Genomic DNA, 26,169 nt, shown 5'->3' on the forward strand with positions numbered 1-26,169 from the left:
AATCACAGGATAACTCATGATACGATACCATCACGATATTTTACAAGCGACTCTGTGACAGATGATATATTTCAAGACAATCATCCATGATATATCACTATCATTCTGTAAATAAAATGTGCCAAAGATTAGTTTTTCATTTATTAACAGTTTATCTATTTTTTTTTTAAATGGTGACAATGTACAATATTATACAGCTACCAAACAGCCATACGCTTGACAAATGCTTATTTGCTAGAGAGAACAGATTTGTGACTGATTTATAGTAAAAAAAGGAAAAATCTCTACTACTACTATGAATGATCATATCAGCAACATCTCCAATTTATATTACTAGTGGTAGTAATTTAATACTAGTAGTAATTAGGGATGTCACAAAATTCCAGTAGTTGGTACCAATACTATACTTTTTTTTACAGTACTTTTTTAAAAAACTATTTAAAAGTTAATTATAATTGCATTCAATGAGTTTATTCTTTATGATGATTATAATTATAATTAAATAATACAATGTAGTAAATGTGACAAACATAATTCCCCTTTGTTGTTAAACGTAGTTTTATACACTGTTGATTATAAATGCAGCACTTTATTCTTAGTGTGTTTCTTCATAACTGTTCACGGATCGTGGCCCCTTTAAATGTTCTAAATGCGCGTTGATCATGGTGTTGACGTGGGACTTGGCTGCACCATTTTGTTTTAGATTTTTTTTCTTCATAAAATAAACGACACACGTACATGTGTGCTCAACGTGAGAACTTGTCTCTTGTAATTTACTGCAATTTCCACAACATAAACATTTAAATTTAAGGCTGTATGCTGTTTAAAAGTAGACATTGCTTATAAAAAACAAGTAAAAGCAACAATCTAGGCATAATTATTATTAGTAGTACATATTATTATTACATAGAGACATGGCTAAACCTACTGTACAAAAGTAGCCTAATATATTTCTAATTTCTTCACGTTAAACCGCACTTTAAATTTGACGGGTTGCCGTGAAGACCTTCGAGTGTCTGTGTTCATGATATGATAGTTTTCTCAAATGAAATGGTAAAATCTAATTAAGTGACGGTTTATGCATTCGTGTCCTCATATAGTGACACGGCAGACTAAGCTTTTAAGGCTAATAAGACTGCGAGCGAGTGTCACATGCTTGAGCTCGCCCTTGTGTGTGTGTGTGCGTGTGTGTGTGTGTGTGTGTGTGTGTGTGTGTGTGTGTGTGCATCAGCGCAATAGATAATAACAGATCAGTGCCCGTCATTCAGAGGCGCAGAATATGCAAGTTCAGTAATTATTAAATAGTATTTTGCAGTTTAATATTCACAGACACTAGTGTATATACAGCGCTTAGATAAACACGGAAGCGACTGAACGCAGCTGTGGGCAGGCCTATGTAGCCTATACAAAAAATATATTGATACTTGGTGCTAGAGTATTGATGACGTCTTGTTGCTGGAAATATCACGATAAATCGGCATATTGATTTTTTGTGTCACCCCTAATAACTATGATGTCTTTGAAACATCTGTGTATTTGACAAATATTGCATTTATTTCACTCCATCTTTGATAAAGTATTCAAACAGCACAAGCGTCCCTATAGGAATGAGAAAGTGTCGGACTTTATATTTCTGTTTTTAGCTCCTTGCCGGAAAATTAATGTCGGGTGGCCATGATTATTTTCCTGTTTGGATAAGTTAAAATCTGTCATGGATGTTTGCAGCTCAATCTGACAACGGATAGACTGGATAATAGCAGTAATTTTAATGTGAGCTCATACTGGCACATCTGCTTCATAATAATACGACATAAAAAGCTATCTTTGTGGCCAAATGTGTTACTCTGGCCTTGTGGTGGCTTGGACTGCCAATGGGAATCAGATATTCATATTTAGACATTGGTCAGATGTCCAGATATCGGATATGTATTTGATTTATAACCACATCTGGGAGTGGCTCAGAATGGATGCAAAAAAAAAAATCCTTTTTGCGTTTATATGCATGCAACAAATTTTGATCTGGGTTAGATGTGAGTAAAAAAAATCAGATTTTTTTCTGCCAGTGTAAACGCAGAAAAACAAAATGCAGAGCTGTGGGTCCCAGAGATGGATAAACTCTACAGGTCCAGAGGAGAATCAAAGGTAATCAATTAAACTAAAAGGGGAGGAGACACCTTCATTCAATGCAGTACAAAATGGCAAAGCCAAGCACTGTTGTGTGTTGTGGCATTTGTGTCAAAGTTTGCTATGATGGAGTTTCTGAAAGGTGTCTTACTGGTGGTTGTGATTGTTGCATTTGATCTGCATGATGCATGGGGAAGTTTGAGGTACAGTCAAAGTCCAAGAAGCATGGGGCCAAAATCAGATCCAGCTTCCAGAAGTCCTGCCCTTTCTCCTCCAGGGCTCTGGAACCCTTTGAAAGTTGCTCAGAGTCCTTTGGGTTCTGCCTCCAGAGGCCTTGCACAGGACCCTTTTGGCCTTCAGGAGAAGCAGCTGTTGCAGGGTCCAGTGAAGCCTTTGGATTGGAAGTATCCCATTGTTCCCGAGGTGCAGAGTGAGTTGGCGGTGAATTTCCAGTTGAGGCAACCCGTGACTCCCAGCAGCGTAGCGGTTCAATGCGGAGAGAACCGGGTTCTTGTAGAGGTCCAGCAGGACTTGTTTAGCAATGGCCATTTGATCCAGCCAACTGGTCTGTCTTTAGGCGGATGTCCTGTTGTTGGTCAGGACTCTCAGTCTAAGGTGCTCATCTTTGAGTATGAGTTACAGGACTGCAACAGCGTGCAGATGGTAAGAACTCCTAAATCTAAATGGGTTATTTTTTGTGGCAGAGTGTTGATAAAAGTTAATGTGTAATTTAGTATTTTCACTGTTCTAAACTTGCAGTTTAAATAAGCCTTCAAACCAACAAGCCCATCTTGGTATGTGGCATCTGTTTAAAAACTCTCTTGCTTTACCCACTGATTCAATCTCTTCCAGATGAATGAGGATGAGCTTGTCTACACCTTCTCTCTTACCTACACCCCTGAGGCTCTTGCAGGTACTCCGATTACCCGGGTCGAGGGTGCAGTTGTTGGCGTTCAATGCCACTATCAAAGGTAAGTGGTGCCTGTGAGTTGCACAAGCAGTTTAACTGGGAGACAATTTAAAGGGTACTTTCATGTACCACAGGCTTCAGAATGTAAGCAGTGATGCCTTGAGGCCAACATGGGTCCCTTATGCCTCAACGGAGGCTGGTGAAGAGGCCTTGGTGTTCTCCCTGAAGCTCATGTTGGGTTGGTACAGGTTTATAATAAATCCTTTATTATTGTGCTTGTGGCTGTGCCTATACTGTTTTCTTCTCTGTAGACGATTGGTCCTATCAGAGACCTTCATCCCTCTATTTCCTGGGTGGCGTTATTAACATTGAGGCATCTGTGAAGCAGTACAATCATGTGCCTCTGCGTGTGTTTGTGGACAGCTGTGTGGCCACTCAAGTGCCTGATGTGAACTCCCTTCCGAGATATTCCTTCATTGAGAATCATGGGTAAGGTCATGGCCCTTGACGCTATAGGACCGTTTTGGTTGCTTTTTAACCATTGTCATGGCTAGGGTCTAGTTGCTCACTTTCTCTGTAGTTGAGTTGCTCTTTGTCTTCAGGTGCTTTGTGGATAGCAAGGCTACAGCTTCCAGCTCCCGCTTCATGCCTTGGTCCCAGGTTGACAAGGTCCAGATCCAGCTGGAGGCATTCATGTTCCAGGAGAGCTCCAGTCCTTCTGTATGTACTACGCATATCATGAGTTAATTCAACTTCTCTCCCATCTTCTTTGGTTTTCTGACTTGTCTGTCATCCCTTGCAGATCTACATAACATGTGTTGTGAAGGCAACTATTGCTTCTGCACCCAGTGACGCTCAGCACAAATCCTGTTCATTTGCCAATGGGTACGTTGCACTTTCTTATTGTAAAGCTGACTTTGCTCATGTTGAAGGTGGTGTCTTTGTCTTGTTACAGGTGGTTTGCTGCTGATGGAAATGACCAAGTTTGTGGTTGCTGTGACTCAACATGTGGTCCTGATGGTGGAATTGCTGCTTCTCCCTATAGAGGTTAGTAACTTTTGCTCTTAAGGTTGCTTTTGGCGGTTTAAGTGCTCTAACCTGGCTCTTCTCTCTCTCTAGGTGTTCAGTGGGAAGGCAAGGCTACACTTGGTCCTGTGTTAGTTCAAGGGCAAAAGAAAGCTCCTCAATAAAGCTGACATTACTTCTTGCTTGTATCTGACTTGTTATATTTCTTTGTTCTCCCTATTATATTTCTATGCTTTTAAAAGGCTTGTTCAACTTTATGCAGCAACGCACAGACTGATCAGTGGCTGACTTTAGCAGTGCATTATGGTTAGAAATTGTCTGACATAAGATCGTACTGAAGTGGCTCAAGCAGCCGACTGGTGCTTTCTGGGCAGCTTCTCCAGAGCGGCTGCTTGACACTGCAGTTTCATGATTGGCTGGATTTACAGCATGACAAGCACTCATTTGGTCCCTTTAGCTCCACTACTGTTCACAAATCTCGTACTCTATAATGTTGCAACTAAATAAAAATAGTTAATTGTCCTTTATCAACTGAATACTCATTGACTAAAGACCTCACTTCCTTGATAGTGTAGTTTATTTTGAGCTTCATAGACCATTTTCACATTTCTGGGTTTCTCAGAGTGGAAGTCATCATAGTTGAGTTAACGTTTAGTGGTGAATGAAGGAGTACATTAAATATTGTCACCATTTGCTCAAATAGCAAAATAGAAATGCAACAACCGTTTCTCAACTTTCAAAAAGAGGGGGAAAATAGTGAGCTTGATAACTGCAGTGAAAAGAGCTGTTTTTACCATCAATCCCATAGATGTTGTATTAGAAACACCCTCACAGCAGTACTTCTTTTTTTTTGGTAATTTGATGCAGAAGTAACCTAATGCAAACTATTAGTGTTATAAATGTACATACGATTAAAACAACAGTTGCAGGATTTGATATTGATGCATTAAAATGCATCATCAGTCAGTGAAAAAGGTCCATTGTACAAACATGCAGTATTAAGCAGTACATCAAGTATTACATAACTATTAGGGGTGGGAATCACAGGATAACTCATGATACGATACCATCACGATATTTTACAAGTGATTCTGTGACAGACGATATATTTCAAGACAATCATCCATGACATATCACTATCATTCTGTAAATAAAATGTGCCAAAGATTAGTTTTTCATTTATTAACAGTTTATCTATTTTTTTTAAAATGGTGACAATGTACAATATTATACAGCTACCAAACAGCCATACGCTTGACAAATGCTTATTTGCTAGAGAGAACAGATTTGTGACTGATTTATAGTAAAAAAAGGAAAAATCTCTATTACTACTACTATGAATGATCATATCAGGAACATCTCCAATTTATATTACTAGTGGTAGTAATTTAATACTAGTAGTAATTAGGGATGTCACAAAATTCCAGTAGTTGGTACCAATACTATACTTTTTTTTACAGTACTTTTTTAAAAAACTATTTAAAAGTTAATTATAATTGCATTCAATGAGTTTATTCTTTATGATGATTATAATTATAATTAAGTAATACAATGTAGTAAATGTGACAAACATAATTCCCCTTTGTTGTTAAACGTAGTTTTATACACTGTTGATTATAAATGCAGCACTTTATTCTTAGTGTGTTTCTTCATAACTGTTCACGGATCGCGGCCCCTTTAAATGTTCTAAATGCGCGTTGATCATGGTGTTGACGTGGGACTTGGCTGCACCATTTTGTTTTAGATTTTTCTTCTTCATAAAATAAATGACACACTTACATATGTGTTCAACGTGAGAACTTGTCTCTTGTAATTTACTGCAATTTCCACAACATAAACATTTAAATTAAAGGCTGTATGCTGTTTAAAAGTAGACATTGCTTATAAAAAACAAGTAAAAGCAACAATCTAGGCATAATTATTATTAGTAGTACATATTATTATTTTATAGAGACATGGCTAAACCTACTGTACAAAAGTAGCCTAATATATTTCTAATTTAAACCGCACTTTAATTTTGACGGGTTGCCGTGAAGACCTTCGAGTGTCTGTGTTCATGATATGATAGTTTTCTCAAATGAAATGGTAAAATCTAATTAAGTGACGGTTTATGCATTCGTGTCCTAATATAGTGACACGGCAGACTAAGCTTTTAAGGCTAATAAGACTGCGAGCGAGTGTCACATGCTTGAGCTCGCGCTTGTGTGTGTGCGTGTGTGTGTGTGTGTGTGTGTGTGTGTGCGTGTGTGTGTGTGTGTGTGTGTGTGTGTGTGTGTGTGTGTGTGCATCAGTGCAATAGATAATAACAGATCAGTGCCCGTCGTTCAGAGACGCAGAACATGCAAGAGTTCAGTAATTATTAAATAGTATTTTGCAGTTTAATATTCACAGACACTAGTGTATATACAGCGCTTAGATAAACACGGAAGCGACTGAACACAGGGTAGGCCTATGTAGCCTATACAAAAAATATATTGATACTTGGTGCTAGAGTATCGATAACGTCTCGTGCCTGGAAATATCGCGATAAATCGGCATAATTGATTTTTTGACTCACCCCTAATAACTATGATGTCTTTGAAACATCTGTGTATTTGACAAATATTGCATTTATTTCACTCCATCTTTGATAAAGTATTCAAACAGCACAAGCGTCCCTATAGGAATGAGAAAGTGTCGGACTTTATATTTCTGTTTTTAGCTCCTTGCCGGAAAATTCATGTCGGGTGGCCATGATTATTTTCCTGTTTGGATAAGTTAAAATCTCTCATGGATGTTTGCAGCTCAATCTGACAACGGATAGACCGGATAATAGCAGTAATTTTAATGTGAGCTCATAAAGGCACATCTGCTTCATAATATGACATAAAAAGCTATATTTGTGGCCAAATGTGTTGGCTTGGACTGCCAATGGGAATCAGATATTCATATTTAGACGTTGGTCAGATGTCCAGATATCGGATATGCACTTGATTTATAACCACATCTGGGAGTGGTCAGAATGGATGCAATAAAATTATTTTTTTGCGTTTATATGCATGCAACAAATTTTGATCTGGCTTAGATGTGAGTAAAAAAATCAGATTTTTTTGTGCCAGTGTAAACGCAGACATACAAAACGCAGAGCTGTGGGTCCCAGAGATGGATAAACTCTACAGGTCCAGAGGAGAATCAAAGGTAATCAATTAAACTAAAAGGGGAGGAGCCACCTTAATTCAGTGTTGTACAAAATGGCAAAGCCAAGCACTGGTGTGTGTTGTGGCATTTGTGTCAACGTTTGCTATGATGGTGTTTTTGAAAGGTGTCTTAGTGGTGGTTGTGATTGTTGCATTTGATCTGCATGATGCATGGGGAAGTTTGAGATACAGTCAAAGTCCAAGAAGCATGAGGCCAAAATCAGATCCAGCTTCCAGAAGTCCTGCCCTTTCTCCTCCAGGGCTCCGGAATCCTTTGCAATTTTCTTCTCAGTTTCAGAGTCCTTTGGGTTCTTCCTCCAGAGGCCTTGCACAGGACCCTTTTGGCCTTCAGGAGAAGCAGCTGTTGCAGGGTCCAGTGAAGCCTTTGGATTGGAAGTATCCCATTGTTCCCGAGGTGCAGAGTGAGTTGGCGGTGAATTTCCAGTTGAGGCAACCCGTGACTCCCAGCAGCGTAGCGGTTCAATGCGGAGAGAATCGGGTTCTTGTAGAGGTCCAGCAGGACTTGTTTAGCAATGGCCATTTGATCCAGCCAACTGGTCTGTCTTTAGGCGGATGTCCTGTTGTTGGTCAGGACTCTCAGTCTAAGGTGCTCATCTTTGAGTATGAGTTACAGGACTGCAACAGCGTGCAGACGGTAAGAACTCCTAAATCTAAATGGGTTATTTTTTGTGGCAGAGTGTTGATAAAAGATAATGTTGAATTTAGTATTTTCACTGTTCTATACTTGCACTTTAAATAAGCCTTCAAACCAACAAGCCCATCTTGGTATGTGGCATCTGTTTAAAACCTCTCTTGCTTTAACCCACTGATTCAATCTCTTCCAGATGAATGAGGATGAGCTTGTCTACACCTTCTCTCTTACCTACACCCCTGAGGCTCTTGCGGGTACTCAGATTACCCGGGTCGAGGGTGCAGTTGTTGGCGTTCAATGCCACTATCAAAGGTAAGTGGTGCCTGTGAGTTGCACAAGCAGTTTAACTGGGAGACAATTTAAAGGGTACTTTCATGTACCACAGGCTTCAGAATGTAAGCAGTGATGCCTTGAGGCCAACATGGGTCCCTTATGCCTCAACGGAGGCTGGTGAAGAAGCCTTGGTGTTCTCCCTGAAGCTCATGTTGGGTTGGTACAGGTTTATAATAAATCCTTTATTATTGTGCTTGTGGCTGTGCCTATACTGTTTTCTTCTCTGTAGACGATTGGTCCTATCAGAGACCTTCATCCCTCTATTTCCTGGGTGGCATTATTAACATTGAGGCATCTGTGAAGCAGTACAATCATGTGCCTCTGCGTGTTTGTGGACAGCTGTGTGGCCACTCAAGTGCCTGATGTGAACTCCCTTCCAAGATATTCCTTCATTGAGAATCATGGGTAAGGTCATGGCCCTTGACGCTATAGGACTGTTTTGGTTGCTTTTTAACCATTGTCATGGCTAGGGTCAAGTTGCTCCCTTTCTCTGTAGTTGAGTTGCTCTTTGTCTTCAGGTGCTTTGTGGATGCCAAGGCTACAGCTTCCAGCTCCCGCTTCATGCCTCAGTCCCAGGTTGACAAGGTCCAGATCCAGCTGGAGGCATTCATGTTCCAGGAGAGCTCCAGTCCTTCTGTATGTACTACTCATATCATGTGTTAATTCAACTTCTCTCCCATCTTCTTTGGTTTTCTGACTTGTCTGTCATCCCTTGCAGATCTACATAACATGTGTTGTGAAGGCAACTATTGCTTCTGCACCCAGTGACGCTCAGCACAAATCCTGTTCATTTGCCAATGGGTACGTTGCACTTTCTTATTGTAAAGCTGACTTTGCTCATGTTGAAGGTGGTGTCTTTGTCTTGTTACAGGTGGTTTGCTGCTGATGGAAATGACCAAGTTTGTGGTTGCTGTGACTCAACATGTGGTCCTGATGGTGGAATTGCTGCTTCTCCCTATAAAGGTTAGTATTTTTTGCTCTTAAGGTTGCTTTTGGCGGTTTAAGTGCTCTAACCTGGCTCCTCTCTCTCTAGGTGTTCAGTGGGAAGGCAAGGCCACACTTGGTCCTGTGGTGATTCAAGGGCAAAAGAAAGTTCCTCAATAAAACTGCCATCAATTCTTGTATCTGAGTTGTTTTCCCTTGGGTCTGGTTTAACTGCTTTGCACTTGGACAGTGCCTCATTCTGCCAATGACCCTGACAGTCCTTCTGTACCTTTGGAAGTCAGATGTAGCATAAAACCATAGGTTCCAGAAGTTAAAGGGTTACTTCAGCAATTAGCATATGGCTCTGTATCAGTAGAAACCCTGAATATATTCAAATGCTGCAGACGTGCGACTAAATTCAAAATGCTCATGCATCAAATTACATTTTGGTGCTTAATTCACATTTGGTGTGACAACAGCATCACAGTTCGGCTTGCAGCTACAGGCATTCATTTAAACGGCCCAATGCTGAGCAATGTAAGTGTTTTAAATTCTAATTTCTATGAAAGTTAAGCTTCTAAAGGCATGAACTGAAAACACACCAAACTGAGAATGCCGTGAGTGTGGTTGTGATTAACCTCAGTTCTCATCACGAGAGCTCATCAGCTCATGATGTTAAATGTAATTTGGCTCCTGCAGCGTTAGTGCTGTGAGACTCACATGGTGACTTGATCATTATGTTGAAAAGACACGTTCAGTATTTAATTGTAGTGTCTGTTCTCCAACTCATGCTGTGTTCCACTCCACTTTAAGACACACACTTACAAACTTCCCTTAGTACTTCCCCTTGGGGGAATCCCCACCGCCGTTTTGAAGTGCGTTTCACTTCGTGACAGTCACAGTAATCCAGTAGCAGTGGCTTTGGGAATGGCCTCACTGGGCAGTTACACATTCTGGGAATTGTAGGGTTTCATCACCATTAAACAAATACATTTTCTGTAAGGTACCAAATTCAAAAATAATTTCACATTGTTACTACGTTAATGACCCAGTTTCAGAGCCGAACAGCCCTATAAGCTCCCTATGCAAGCTGTGTAGGGCCCCGCAATTTACTCAAGGTCCTGCCTCCCCCTAGTGTCAAAGCGCGTCAATGTTCAACACTGATGGTAAAATTAAGTGGAATTATTTTTCTGGCCATAAAAAGAGGGAAAAACACCACGAGAGATTTGCAGGAACAGCAATCAGGTAAACTTGTGTTCTCTCCTCTCCAAGTTTGATGTCAGCAAATAACAGTAAAGTTAAAGGGGGGGTGAAACACTCAGTTTCAGTCAATCTCGAGTACCTATAGAGTAGTATTGCATCCTTTGTATCTCAAAAGAATCTTTAGTTTTATTATATTTATAAGAGAAATATAGGCTGTACAGAGTCTTTCCGGAAAAAACCAAGCGCCAGGAGGCGTATGGAGTGGGCGGGGCTAAAGAATGACGATTGCGAACAAAGCGGTGACGTCCTCAAGCGTGGAGAAACCCATGGCTATCTCAGCTAATAGATATATGATCCAGAATCAAATCTGAGGCTGAAATAAATTGAACAGGAGAAACAGCAACAGCAGGACGTCCGTCTCTGTGGTATGGACTGTATTTAGTGGCCTGTCAACATTTGCGCTTGTTTACTCGCAGTTTATGAGGACATGATTCGGTTTATGGACTATTGTATGCGACTAAACCTTAGCAGTAGCAAGCAAAACTGTTTTGCACGTCAAACTAGTATAACGTTATACATAGAACAGCAATGGAGTAAAATTAGCGCATTTGAATGAAGAAGCACGCGATTTTGTTGTTTACTCACGCGACGGTAGCCAACACCATAGACATTTGAAGCAGTTTTACTCACCGGCTCCTTCCAAAGAACCTTTATCGCTGGGACCGCTCCGTCAAAAATACACTTATTTGGTATGATTTGGTGAAGTTCTGTGACAGCAGTGGCGTGGAAATCCACTTTGAGACGGACTGAAGTGATGTTGTGAAGCTTCCCGTCATTTCTGCGTTCAAATCGGTTCAAATGCAGCGCTGCCTTCCCGGAATACTGTGCGGATGCGTTGAAGTCGCTTGATGTCACTCATAGGAATAAAGTGGAGCGCGGTGCGCGACATTAGTGTTCATGGACGACTGGATCTGCACCTGAGAGAGTGTTTATGGGCGTGCATTTCCTCTCTCGCTCTAGTCACGCGTGCGCACCCTACCGGGAGAAGAGCCCGTACGGCCCATACAAGGACCTTCCGCTCTTATTAACGTCAAGTCGAGCCATACTTGAAAAAGACTCTCAGAAACTTGTGAGAAACCGGAAGGAGTATTTTTGACACATAAATACTCTATCAAACGTCCAACATTAGTTTTTGAAACTTTGTCTATGTTTGTGCCTCAGAAATAAAACGACGTTTTTTTTGTTGTTTTTTTAATTTATTTTTTGATAAACGGCAACGGTGTTTGTTTACTGCAGCTCGGAAAAGATCCGTGTCGAAATGAAATCCGTGCAAGAAATGAAGCGTGTATTTTCCAGCAGAAATATCTGTGTGGATACCAGACCGACAGAACAATATATGGGCATAATGGTCCTCTTCATCATAAGAGCACATAGGCTACATAACAAGACAATGATTATCTAGTCTAAGTCAATGTTTAGTTACAACTCTAAACTAATGCACAAATTATGCAAGATGGAAAGCAATGTATTGAAAATTTGACATTGATTGACTATAGGCTATATTAGACTACATTTATAGGCTATATTGAATGTAACATGTTGATATTAATTAGCTAGACATACTGGTCAATATGGATGCACATCCCTCAGTAAATAATAACAATAAATCAAATATTGCTTTTGCATAATATAAAACACAGTAGCATCCTATGGCAAGCCAATTTAGCTTTTATTTATTCACAATTTATGCATTTTTAATGTCAATAAATAAATGTTCACTATTTACGATATGAATTCTTGATATTAGGTATGGAATTTTTACTAGTAACAATGTCTTTTTGATGTCAGGGATTACATGTTCACTTGTACAAAAATGAATTCTCGATATCAACAATGATGTCATCACTCACAGATTCTTGATATCTGAATCACTAGTTTGTTAAACATTACAAGAGCCAAGCCATAGTATAAATAGTATTTTATTTGAAAATGTATAAAAGGAAATCTGGGGGAGCCAGTTTGAATGGGTCTGATGCAGCTTATAAAATGTATCTATAATTTGGAGGTGCTTTGCTTTAGTTTGTACGTAGAAGAGATGCTGGATCATCTGCCAGTACTAGCACAGACCCAGATTATCCACATCCAGCCTCAGCCAGTACTAGCACAGACCCAGATGATCCACATCCAGCCTTAGCCAGTACTAGCACAGACCCAGTTAATCCACATCCAGCCTCAGCCAGTACTAGCACAGACCCAGATGATCCACATCCAGCCTTAGCCAGTACTAGCACATACCCAGTACAGCCAGATTCACCAACAGTAAAGCCATCTTTTTCAGCAAGTACTATTTTAAGATTATATAGAAAATACTCTTTAATAAATATTATTTGTTTGAACATCACTCTTTGACTGTTTTGTTCAAAGGAGGGAGGATTGTATTGGGAGCACTAAGGTGTCAGGTGTAACTGCATGGCAATGGCAAATGGTTTAAATAGCTTACGGGTCAGGTAAGAGGGCCCCTTAGCAGAATTTTGCTTAGGGCCCCAGGGAGTTCAGGATCGGCTCTGCCCAGTTTAGATACAGATTCATCTTTCTAGTGCTGAAGTACCCCTTTAAGAACTTTTTTATAGTGACTTAAATTCTGACTCATTTAAATACTGCTCCATGGTTAATTGGTACAAGTGATTTTGAAAAAAAAAATAAAAAAATTACAACCTTTTTTTAGTGTTTAAAGGTAGGGTAGGTAAGAATAATCTAAAACACTTTTGTCCAAATTTGTTTAAACTAATGTCAATACATAATTAAAATGTAAGTACTCTGAAAAAGAGAGTATAAAAATCAAGTGGCTCTAGACTTTTTAATCTGCAATAAACACTACTCATTATTTTAGTTCGGGACGAAACAAGTGATTGGCTTGGGCGACTTACTCTCTCTCGCTACCATGGCAACCACCGCTTTCGCTACAGGTTCTGTCCACACATGCATGCTCGCACCCCTAGGAAGAGCAAAAGAATTCAAAATGCACGGTGCCAGGTTTTGCAGTCAGCGAAGGCAAACAATGCAAAAAAAAAAAAAAAAGGAAGATAGTCGGCCTATAAGTAAAGGCAATGCACAAAAAGTATTTGGATAAACAAAGAAATCAAATGCAAGTAAATATCAGCGTGGCTTTCCAACGATGTCAAGAACTGAGGGACCTCAAGGGGCTGAAAAATCACTCATTGCTGGCTGTATTTCTGCTGGACAGGTAATCTTTCATTTTGATTATACATTTTTTCGGTTTATGTTTTCATGAAGCATGTATGCTGACTAATATAGCATAACATTACTTAGCTTAAAGTTACAATATTATACACTTAGCCATTAGTAGAGATGATAAATACTCCATATTCATTCATAGTTCATTGAGTTGCTAGGCAACGTGGGGGAGAGGACGCTGGCGTCGTCTGTTCGCCGCTTCTCCACCCACAACAAATCATGTTAATGTACTATTAGATTTACATTTTATTTTATTTCCTTATGTTTGTGACTAGTCTAACAGTCAGAGCTACAATTGGGACTGTTGCTGATTGCTGGCAGCCACTGAGAAGTCGTTGTTCGTCGTTTCGCCGTTTTCAACCGCTTCTCTAATGTTTACGTTTGAATTGCTGCGGTTGGTTTCTGGTTTGGAGGACATTTTATGTTTCTCGCCGCGGGTGCTCACTGGTGGTCTCCCTTGGGCTTGGGCTGCATGGTGGCTGAAGTTTGCACCGGGCTAGCGTCATCCAGGCTCTCGTCGTCGGCGTCCGGCATGATGTTGGGATGTTCTGCTTCTCGGCTGCGCCGCTGTTCCGTCCTGCATTGCGACCGTGGAGCGACATCTGCGCCGGCCCCGGTGTGTCCACAGAAGTGCCCGGAAGAATGTTCTGCCTCCTGCATGGTGCTGCAGCGATCCCCATCGTTTGAATCATCATGAAGAAGACCCATCATCTGGTCTTCAGCTGTCGTGCCTCGGCGATGTCATCGGGACACTGCCGCTGGGAGAAATCTGAAACATGGAGTGGACCACAGTGTGCTGCGGAGCTAACAGAGACTTCCACCATCAGCTGTTTTCTGTCCACCATCAGCTCTGTTTCTGTTCACCATCAGCTCTGTTTCTGTTCACCATCAGCTCTGTTTCTGTTCTGTTTTCTGTGTTGGTTGATTGTTTGTAGTATTCTATATTTTTACTTGTTATTCATTTTTTTGTTGTTATCCCCCCCCCCCCCCCCTTTGTTGCACTTTGAGATTCTTCGGAATGAAAAGTGCATTATAAATAAAATCTATTATTATTATTATTATTATATGTTTAGTTCAAGTTGATCGCTGTCGTGTTGAATTTCACAAAATTTAACTTTAGATAACAAAATGCATGTGTAAAAGCTAGTACACCGCATCCAGGAACTTTTTTTAGAACTAAGTTAGCTTTAGCTACTACTAATCAACAATGCTTTCATCATGGAAACTCTTACATGGAAAACACAGTATATGTTATGAATCTTACACAAAATTCATCTTCATCACAGTATAACTGATGTTATTGGTGGGGGAAAGTATATCAATGCTACCCGTTTTTAGCTTTGCCTTATAAATATAACTAGCTCGTTACCGAATTAAACAAAAATATATTTTAAACTTTACCAGTATTGGTATTCCGGCTTGATAGTGAGTACTAAAAGACATCTTATTTGTTTATATTCATACTGATAAAGTTAGATTTTTTATTACATGTGATTCTGATATGATGTCACTACATGCACACCGCTCCTCTCAGGTAAATAATGCGTCTTCCAGCTGAGTGGTCGGTGAGGCGCATTCATGTGTTTTGGGGGTGTGGTTTTGGAAAGAGCCCAGAAGGGAGAAGGTGGAGGGGTCTACAGAAACTCAAATGTTATACTTTCTTTTTTAGAGTACTACCATTTTAATTATGTATTGATATATAAAGAATGTTTAAACAAATTTGGGAAAAAAGTTTTTTAACTAATTCTTACCTACCCTACCTTTAAGATCCTTTCACACTGGACACGATTTTGATGCGCGCAATGGTTTTCTTTTTTGATCAGCTGTGTGTTAATGAGTACTTCCACACGGAACACGAAGTGCTGCGGAGAAAAAATGACAATTATTTGTTTCGTTTCGATGCCGATTTTTTTTTACTCTAGCGGCGACAAAAACGGCTTCAACCAATCACATACAAGGAAACAAAGGTGACGAAATGTCCAGGGGTCTCATTTATAAAGCGTGCATACGCACAAAACATGGCTGGAAACGTACGTACGCCAGTTCCCACGCAAAAGTTGTGATCCTAATGGGAGAATTTGCCACCTTTAAGCAAACTTTGAGTTGTGCGTGCGCACATTCTGGAGACAAAGGACTGTAGAAAATAAATGTGAGTGTAACGATTATAATACTTCATTTCATACATTATATCCACATTATCATGAAGATTAAATCCAACAGTGTTATTTGTGCTGATTGTTTTTGGTTATATGCGTCTATTAAAATCCAAACGTAATTCAAAATGTATAAAAAAAATTATCAGCGCTGGCTTACAGTCACATCATCCACAACGGGAGCACAGTAGGAGATGGCGCGATGTGATACAGAATAGCATGAAATACCCTTTTATAAGAGAACTGCAGAATACAGTGTAAAAACGAAATATTTACCTTAATGTAGCCTGCATATATCATAAAATGTCAAAGTCTGCAAATACAGTCATGAAGCACAATCGCTACTCATCATCAGTCATAGCCTACTATTACATTACAAAACCGTCATGAAGAAGCATGTGTTCACTATAACATTTTTGTCTTAAATTTTAGCCCACAAATTAATTCTGCAAATTTTTTCAAGGTGTTAACAATCAGTCTATTTGTTAGAAACATATAAATCCTCCGGTAACCTGGGTATGTAATGCTTCATGGAGGATTACGCCAGTAGCAGAATAAGGAGAGAATGAGTTTTCATTCAGGGACATTATCAGCAAAACTGCATGAATTTTATTTTATTTGAAGTGTTTAAAATTAACAAAATATTTTTTAATTAAAATAACACTTTATTTAAAAAAAAAATACCTGAGAATTATTTTATACAATTTTGTTTTTATTGATATTTTTTAATATATTTATTCTACAAAATAAAAGGATATTGAATGATTTTCAGCAATGTAATGTGTAAGGTACAAATGGGATTTATAGTCCATATCTAATATTTTTCAATGTCTTTTACCTTTGACAGTGTTAAACATGGTGTCACGTGGATGGGAATATGCATGCAAATGATATTTAGATGAGGTCATGCATAGAAAAACTAGGCGATGTAAGCTCCATATACTGTATGGTGATTTCGACGCAAAATATTTGCTTATTCGTTTTGCTTTTTTTTTACGCGTCCGGTGTGAAAGAGCCTTTAGAGTGGAGACTGCAATCCAGGCCTTCTCATTCAACATCAGTTCCTGACCTCATAAATGTGCTTCTAGAAGAATGGTAAAAAAAAAAAAATCCCATAAAAACATTCCTAAACCCCCACTCATTGAAGCTGTTAGAGCTGCAAAGGGTGGGCCAACTCCATATTAAACCCTTCGGATTAAGAATGGGATGTCATTAAAGTTAATGTGCATGTAAAGGAAGGCATTTCAAAACATTTAAAGAAACTGTATGTAAGAAATGTATTTCAGTTCATCATAAAATGTCACTAGACATTAAGAAATCATGTTAATATCAAATACTTCTATCACTGACAACAGTAGTCTGGCCAGGATATTGTCATTTAAAAGTTGTTGTTGCAGTCCTCAACTGATGTTGATGTTGACATGTTGTGTTTTGGCCTGAAGCTCCACCCTCCACCTGTCTACCAATCATAAAGTTAGTTGTGTTTCTGCATCCATGTTGCCAGATCTGCTCTAGTTACCACAGCTGCAGATCTACAAACGTTCCTGCTGGATCCTGCAGCCTATCTGGCAACCTCGAGTCAGAGGGAGGGGAGAGGGGATACACCGCTCTAAAGTAATTTGAAAGTGATTGCAGTACCAGTTTTGGCCATAATCTTACATACACTTTCTTTAACAATATAGTGTATATGAGTTTTCACCTGTGTTCTTTTGGTTAGTATTTCCACAGCATGAAGGTAAGACTTTTATGGATCTACATTTACTCTAATTTATTACTCTAATTTATGTCATCCTCTTTAAACATTACAATGCTCATGACTTCCATTACCTCTATAATAAGTAAATCCACTTTACCAGCTATTTACACTTCAACAGTGATGCCACAGAAATATACAGAGCTACTGCAAAATGGAAGTTTAACCCTTGCCTGTCAAAGATCGCAGACAAAGTTGCGAGGCAAAGGGTTAAACACAAAATTTTAAAGATGACATGACAGGATGATTGTTAGTGTTGAACATACTTGAGTTTGTCCAGTCTGTAGTGTGGATCAGAGAGCAGCTTGACTAATGATTGTCCTGGGTGATTGTAGCTCAGATCCAGCTCTCTCAGGTGTGAAGGGTTGGAATTCAGAGCTGCAGCCAGATAACAGCAGCCTTTCTCTGTCACCATACAGCCAGATAATCTGCGAACACACACAACATCACATAATCTGGCACTGGAGATAATCTGAAACTGATTCACACACCAGACTATTCTGATTCCTGTAAATATTTTTTCTTACCTCAGTATGGCGAGTTGGCAGTGTGAACTCTTCAGTCCATCAGAGAGCAGCTTCACTCCATTATCCTGCAAGTCATTGTGACTCAGGTCCAGCTCTCCCAGTGAGTTTAATGATTGTAGAGGTGAAGACAAACTTTGACAGCACTGATCAGTGAGATTACAGTCAACGAGTCTATAACACAAGACAAACATAGTTCAATAAAGAGGAAATGGAATAAAGCAGTGGTATTGTGGTACCTGCACATGGTATTGATCACATGACTAATATTCAATTTTTCATCAGGAATTCTAAATGTTGACACATTCATCTTAAACATACTTGAATTAGTCTGGTACTATGAACCTTTATAAAAGTTACAACAGTTATTTATGCATGATACATGGGTTCCTGTAGCTCAACTGACACTAACAACAACAAAGTGATGGGTTTTATTCCCAGAGAACACACACTGTGATAAAACACTGAACACACTGCAAGAACAGATGTAAACAAAGCTGAAATTAGAACATCTGCCCACCTTTGTCACAGAAAATCCAAGACACATTTTCTATTAAGTGTGTCTGAGTGTGTACACACTATATATTAGGGGTGACCCCGAATAGTCGAAGATTCGATGCATCGATATGTGGAGCCGGAATTGACTACCTATCTCACAGTCGAATTTCCGCGGGTGTTATGAAATGAGGATCATACTATTTTGTCAATATGGGGGTGCTTAATATTTTAAATACATGGCGTGGCTTGGTGTGGCGCAGCCCTGAGCTTCGCGTCCGGTGTGCGACCCCTTTAAGGGGGTCTCACCATCTGCGAAGCTCAGCGCCGCGCCGCGACACGTTTTTATAATTCGAACACATTGATTTGAACCATTGTTTCGAACACAAATCCTGCCGTGCCACAGAGCACCATTTCAAAGTTTTATATTCAATTTATATTATATTTCCCTCAAATCGTCAATGTACATACTGATTTCGCCCTGTGCTACAAGATACACCCATCGTGCAGCTCTTCTGTCAGAAGTCAATTCAAAATTGAGCTTGCGCATATATAATGTGCGCATCTGGTGTGAGATAGCTGAGACACAGCGCTGATATATATATATATATATATATATATATATATATATATATATATATATATATATATATATATATATATATATATATATATATACAGTCTTGTTCAAAATAATAGCAGTACAATGTGACTAACCAGAATAATCAAGGTTTTTAGTATATTTTTTATTGCTACGTGGCAAACAAGTTACCAGTAGGTTCAGTAGATTCTCAGAAAACTAATGAGACCCAGCATTCATGATATGCACGCTCTTAAGGCTGTGCAATTGGGCAATTAGTTGAATTAGTTGAAAGGGGTGTGTTCAAAAAAATAGCAGTGTGGCATTCAATCACTGAGGTCATCAATTTTGTGAAGAAACAGGTGTGAATCAGGTGGCCCCTATTTAAGGATGAAGCCAACACTTGTTGAACATGCATTTGAAAGCTGAGGAAAATGGGTCGTTCAAGACATTGTTTAGAAGAACAGCGTACTTTGATTAAAAAGTTGATTAGAGAGGGGAAAACCTATAAAGAGGTGCAAAAAATGATAGGCTGTTCAGCTAAAATGATCTCCAATGCCTTAAAATGGAGAGCAAAACCAGAGAGACGTGGAAGAAAACGGAAGACAACCATCAAAATGGATACAAGAATAACCAGAATTGCAAAGGCTCAGCCAATGATCACCTCCAGGATGATCAAAGACAGTCTGGAGTTACCTGTAAGTACTGTGACAGTTAGAAGACGTCTGTGTGAAGCTAATCTATTTTCAAGAATCCCCCGCAAAGTCCCTCTGTTAAAAAAAAGGCATGTGCAGAAGAGGTTACAATTTGCCAAAGAACACATCAACTGGCCTAAAGAGAAATGGAGGAACATTTTGTGGACTGATGAGAGTAAAATTGTTCTTTTTGGGTCCAAGGGCCACAGGCAGTTTGTGAGACTACCCCCAAACTCTGAATTCAAGCCACAGTACACAGTGAAGACAGTGAAGCATGGAGGTGCAAGCATCATGATATGGGCATGTTTCTCCTACTATGGTGTTGGGCCTATTTATCGCATACCAGGGATCATGGATCAGTTTGCATATGTTAAAATACTTGAAGAGGTCATGTTGCCCTATGCTGAAGAGGACATGCCCTTGAAACGGTTGTTTCAACAAGACAATGACCCAAAACACACTAGTAAACGGGCAAAGTCTTGGTTCCAAACCAACAAAATTAATGTTATGGAGTGGCCAGCCCAATCTCCAGACCTTAATCCAATTGAGAACTTGTGGGGTGATATCAAAAATGCTGTTTCTGAAGCAAAACCAAGAAATGTGAATGAATTGTGGAATGTTGTTAAAGAATCATGGAGTGGAATAACAGCTGAGAGGTGCCACAAGTTGGTTGACTCCATGCCACACAGATGTCAAGCAGTTTTAAAAAACTGTGGTCATACAACTAAATATTAGTTTAGTGATTCACAGGATTGCTAAATCCCAGAAAAAAAAATGTTTGTACAAAATAGTTTTGAGTTTGTACAGTCAAAGGTAGACACTGCTATTTTTTTGAACACACCCCTTTCAACTAATTGCCCAATTGCACAGCCTTAAGAGCGTGCATATCATGAATGCTTGGTCTTGTTTGTTTTCTGACAATCTACTGAACCTACTGGTAACTTGTTTGCCACGTAGCAATAAAAAATATACTAAAAACCTTGATTATTCTGGTTAGTCACATTGTACTGCTATTATTTTGAACAAGACTGTATATATATATATATATATATATATATACACACACACATATATATATATATATATATAGCCTGACGTGGTCATACTCAATTCTAGTCAGAATATGAGTCTGAAACTGCTCCATTGGGCTGTGATTATGAGGCGTGTTTCAACCGAACTAGGAAAGACATTAATTGGACAGACCTACAACCAATCAGAGCAACGAAGGGATGCATAACGTTACTTGTCAAATGTCAACAGAGCTCAACTGCACTGTGATGCCAAGTCCGCGTTTTTTTCCGCGGGTTCTTTTCTATGTCTGCGCGTTGAAGCGACTATTATGTGATATATAGACCCTGGAGTGCAAATTGTATCAGGGTAACCTTGCCACAATAACACACATTTTACCCCCCAAACGCCATTTTTTCACCGGAGAACCCCCCGAGTAGTTGCCGCGTTTTGTTGTAAAAACTTGGCAACCCTGTCTGCACGCGCGCTGAAATCAGGCTGGAATACACGATCTTTGCCAGAGTTGTAAAATAATTTAATGATACACAGAGAATTTACCCAACATGATCATCATTTCTGAGAGAAATTGTGATGGTGAATGCATATACAAACAAGCTCTCCGTTTAGGATTCAAACAAATATAATCCAAGCCCCTTTGATGACGTGCATGATTACATTACTGTTGTTCATCTGTCTGTCATCGTCTAAAGCCCGCCCTTGATGATTTCATTGGTCCGAACAGTTTCTGTTCGGGGATAATCACTCCTCTATGGAGCAAGGCCAGACCGAATTGCCCGACCTAAAATTTGCTGTGGGCGGGGCTAAATTTGGCTGGCATCCAGGCTAATATATATATATATATATATATATATATATATATATATATATATATATATATATATATATATATATATATATATTATGCCAGCCAAATTTAGCCCCGCCCACAGCAAATTTTAGGTCGGGCAATTCGGTCTGATATATATATATATATATATATATATATATATATATATATATATATATATATATATCAGACTGACATATATATCACAATAGAGAAAGAATGTTCATTTGAGCGCATGTAAGTACATTTTTCATATCTCAGTGTGTTTTATGTGATAGTTATAGCATGATAGCTTCATAAGGTGACCAGATCACACACTGTTCACTGACAGGGTGATCAGGACCAGAGCAGAGTGCATTTTTTTGATAACGAATTTTAATCTGTTTTTCTTACCTCAGTATGTTGAGTTGACAGTGTGAAGGACTCTTCAGTCCTTCAGAGAGCAGCTTCACTCCTGAATCCTGCAGGTCATTGTTACTCAGGTCCAGCTCTCTCACTGAGGATTTTATTGATTGTAGAGATGAAGACAAACTTTCACAGCACTGATCAGTGAGATTACTGTCAGCAAGTCTATAAACCAGAGTTAAAATGGTACAATAAAGAGAAGATAGGTTAAAATATTGTTTTCTGATAATAAAAAAAAAATCACATATTGGTCATGACACATATTCTGTTCTTTATCAGGAGGAAGTTCATTCTCATTGTTTGATGTGTGAGGATAAACCTCACTGGCTGTTTGGAGTGTACAAGAATCGCTACTCTACTCAATGCTATAGTACAGCCAGTATTTTCTGCTTCCACTGCATGAAAAGCCCCCAAGGCCTCTAATGGATGTCAACACTGATTTTCAAAGTACAAGCTATGCAAAGTCTTTTTTCTTCATTAAAACAAGTGAGAGGCTGATTGATGATAGGTATGATTTAAAAGAGAATTTGCACATTTTTATAACAAATAAGACATTAAATTTAGTCTCCAGTCACAAAAATGAATACTCACATAGCTTTTCTGCAGTTCAGCACAGCTGGTAACAGTCTTCTTCTACCCTCATCTGATGTGTTGTATTTCTTCAGATCAAACTCATCCAGCACCTCCTCTGATATCTGAAGCATGTAGGCGATTGTTGAGCAGTGAGACGAGGAGAGTCGATTTACAGAGTGATTCTGTGACTTCACAAACTGCTTAATCTGTCTGCACAGAGTCTGATCCTTCATTTCCAGCAGACAGAGAAACAGATTGATGCTTTGGTCAGTTGAGAGACAATCATCTTCCTTAATTTTGTTAATAATGTAATGTGTGATTTTCATGATGGTCTCTGATTTGTTTACTGTTTGTGTCAGTAGATCCTGTAAGAGTCTTTGATTGGACTCCAATGAGACGCCCATCAGGAACCGGAGGAAAAGCTCCAGGTGTCCATTTTCACTCTGTAAGAATTTAAAAACTGCTGCTTTTAATAACTCATATAAAGAGTTTATCCGTCTATAGCGCTGGTATCTGTTATTCAGAAAAGACTGCAGTGATTTCTTATTTTTAACAAAATGGCAGTAAAACAGATAGAAAGCAGCTAGAAACTCCTGAACGCTCAGGTGAATGAAGCAGTAGACTTTCCTCTGATGAATCACAGATTCCTCCTTAAAGATCTCAGATCTTTGCAAATCCCAGAATACACTGAGGCTTCAGTGACGTCTATGCCGCTCTCAATCAGGTCCTCCTCATAGAACATCACATTGCCCTTCATCAGCTGATTGAAAGCCAGTTTAGCAAGTTTCACAATCACGTCTCTGTTGGACTTCAAGAGTTTCTCTGGATCTTTCTCAGCATACTTCTGATTCTTCATGTTGATCTGAGTCAGCAGGAAGTGGATGTACATTTCAGTCAGAGTTTGAGGGATTTCTGCACTGTCATCTTGTTTCAGGAGCTTTTGAAGCACAGTGGCTGAGATCCAGCAGAAGACGGGTATGTGACACATGATGTTGAGGCTTCTTGATCTTCTAATGTGTGAGATGATTCTGCTGGCTTGATGCTCGTCACTAATTCTCTTCCTGAAATAGTCCTCTTTCTGAGGCTCATTAAATCCCTGAATTTCTGTCACACGGTTGATGTATTTTGAGGGGATCTGATTGGCTGCTGCTGGTCTGGAGGTGATCCAGATGAGAGCAGAGGGAAGCAGCTCTCCTCTGATGAGGTTTGACATCAACGCACCCACTGATGAAGACTTATTCACACCACAAACTTTCTCATCATCTGTAAACATCTGTGTTATTCTGCTTTCATCCAGACCATCAAAGATGAACACAACTTTACACTCCTCATAAATCTTTGGGTCCAGATCTTGAAGTTCAGGATGAAAGTCCAGCAGAAGTCTGTGAAGACTGTAATGGTGATCTTTAATCAAGTTCAGCTCTCGAAATGGAAGCACAAACATGAAATCTACATCCTGATTGGCTTTTCCCTCAGCCCAGTCCAGAATGAACTTCTGCACAGAGACGGTTTTTCCAATTCCAGCGATGCCTTTAGTAAGAACAGTCTTGATTTGGTCTTTCTCCTCATGTACTGGTGGAATTAAGGGTTTAAAAATGTCATTGCAGGAGATTGGAGTATTTTGTGTGCTGGCTGTTTTCTCCATCTGTAAAACCTCATGTTCTTCATTCACTCCTTCACTCTCTCCCTCTATGATGTACAGCTGTGTGTAGATCCTGTTCAGCAGGGTTTGATTCTCCTGTAATTTGATTCCCTCAAATAAGCTCTCATACTTGTTCTTCATACTAGCTTTATGTTGTTCTTTGACTCTCTGTCTGGTGAAGTCCTGACAGTCAAATTCAGTGCAGGTCACTGATCTGATCACATCATCTCTCATTACTCTTCAGAAACAGACAGAGGAAATGAGACAAAATCTGACTGTGAAAAATAATCAAAATCACTAAAAGCATTAACATATATTTTCAGCTCAACAAGCTCTAAGATCTCATTTGATTCCACACTTAGACAGACAGGGTTTGAAAATAACCCACCAAATGCGGGTGAAAAAAACACTGTGGCGGGAAACGCATATCAACACACTAGTCAAATTGGCGGACAGAAAAACATGATTATATATCATTCATGATTTATATGTTACAGAGTTTGTATTGAAATGCAGGTGATGTCAAGGTACACTCTCAGAAAAAAAGGTACAGTAGAGATATAACTGTACCTTTAAAGATACACATTTGGTCCTTAGGGTAGAATTTTATCATTTTTTCCTCTACTTAGAGCAGGGGTAGGCAAGTTCAGTCTTAGAGAGCCGCTGTAGTCCAGAGTTTAGCACCAACCCTGAAAGACATCTATAGAAGTTCTTATTGAGAATTAACAGAGGTTTAGATGTTGATGTTTTATTGAATATGTTACCATTCACCATTATGAATGGTCACAATTATGGTGATGAGTGTTTCCTTTAGTTTGGCAGTTTTACTATTGGCTTTTTATGCAAATTTGTGTTTTTTGTTACAGTGTTAACAAAACACTATCTGTTGAAATAAAAAGAAGCCATAAAAAAGATAAAAAGATCATGAAGAAAAAATGTGGAAGAAAAAAAATGTGGAAGAAAATGACTGATTAAAAATGTTATTAAATAATATTCACCAACAACACTTTCTTGCCACAGATCTGACATTCTGAATTTAGATTCTTGAATACAGTCTATGGGGGGAAAATGTAGATGCACACAGATATCAAGAATCAGCATATGAATCTTAACAATGGTGACATAGGGGAGAGCAGGGCACAACCTAAAGCTTTTTGACTCTCTCAGTTTGTGTAAATAAACTTGGGGTTTAGCATATTTATTTTTTCCCCACATTAATTACACACGTCTAGTACAATTATGTGGTTTTGTTTCATTAATAGAGTGTATACTTTGTTCTTGATTTACCCTGAAAGAATGGAAGTGAAATATGACAAGATGCCCCATAGGAGGGGTATAGTGTAACGTGAGGGGGCACAGTGTAACATGACGACAGCTTAAAATGTTATCTGATATAATCAAACAAATATCCAAGACAAACAAAATTATTTGTTCAATAAAATACAAATATTCACTTTTTAAAATAAAATAATGGCATGTTATCATTAAAAATATGCTAATTTTTGAGTTTGACAACAAACACATCGCTAAATACAGCTATACAGTTAAAACATAATAATAATGAATAATTTCTGAACATCCACTCTTAGCCATTATTCACCCTTTTTAAATTTCTTTTAAAAAAGTCATAAAATATAGAATATAATAGTGTAGATCTAATCCACTGTAAAAAAAATATTTAAAATATAAAAATAAATTACCTGGTTGCCTTAAAATTCAGTTCATTAAAATTAAAAATTGGAGTTAATGCAATAACATTTATACGACAACCTTTATTTAAATTTTATTAAAATATGTAAGCATATTGGGTAATTTCATTTGTGATGAAGCAGTGAAACATGCCAAATTGTGCTATTTTCATGATTTATCAATTTTTTGGGTTTTTTATGTG

The 26,169-nt window shown here is 38.9% G+C and overlaps 2 protein-coding genes and 1 pseudogene across 3 annotated transcripts; 2 read left to right on the forward strand and 1 right to left on the reverse strand.

Annotated features, from left to right (window-relative positions):
• LOC137090928 (NLR family CARD domain-containing protein 3-like) overlaps window positions 1-26,169 on the reverse strand; it is a 39,770-nt pseudogene that overhangs the window by 11,692 nt on the left and 1,909 nt on the right.
• LOC137090931 (zona pellucida sperm-binding protein 3-like) lies at window positions 2,235-9,345 on the forward strand. Of its 2 annotated transcripts, XM_067454934.1 has the most exons (9): window positions 2,235-2,787; window positions 2,977-3,095; window positions 3,169-3,272; window positions 3,346-3,523; window positions 3,637-3,754; window positions 3,837-3,919; window positions 3,990-4,054; window positions 9,093-9,184; window positions 9,255-9,345. In XM_067454934.1, exons 1-9 carry the CDS (start codon window positions 2,248-2,250, stop codon window positions 9,294-9,296), a joined length of 1,341 nt encoding a protein of 446 aa, XP_067311035.1. In that variant the 5' UTR covers window positions 2,235-2,247; the 3' UTR covers window positions 9,297-9,345. The 2 variants fall into 2 exon arrangements, with proteins under 2 accessions (XP_067311035.1, XP_067311036.1); XM_067454935.1 differs by lacking the exons at window positions 9,093-9,184; window positions 9,255-9,345 and adding an exon at window positions 4,154-4,295 and having other exon boundaries at window positions 3,990-4,081.
• On the forward strand, window positions 7,322-8,857 carry LOC137090936 (zona pellucida sperm-binding protein 3-like). Its single transcript, XM_067454939.1, has 5 exons — window positions 7,322-7,891; window positions 8,082-8,200; window positions 8,274-8,377; window positions 8,451-8,626; window positions 8,740-8,857. The coding sequence occupies exons 1-4, from the start codon at window positions 7,343-7,345 to the stop codon at window positions 8,582-8,584; spliced, it is 906 nt and encodes a 301-aa protein (XP_067311040.1). The 5' UTR covers window positions 7,322-7,342; the 3' UTR covers window positions 8,585-8,626; window positions 8,740-8,857.

Source organism: Pseudorasbora parva, chromosome 10, assembly GCF_024679245.1.
Source record: "Pseudorasbora parva isolate DD20220531a chromosome 10, ASM2467924v1, whole genome shotgun sequence".
Classification (NCBI taxonomy): domain Eukaryota; kingdom Metazoa; phylum Chordata; class Actinopteri; order Cypriniformes; family Gobionidae; genus Pseudorasbora; species Pseudorasbora parva.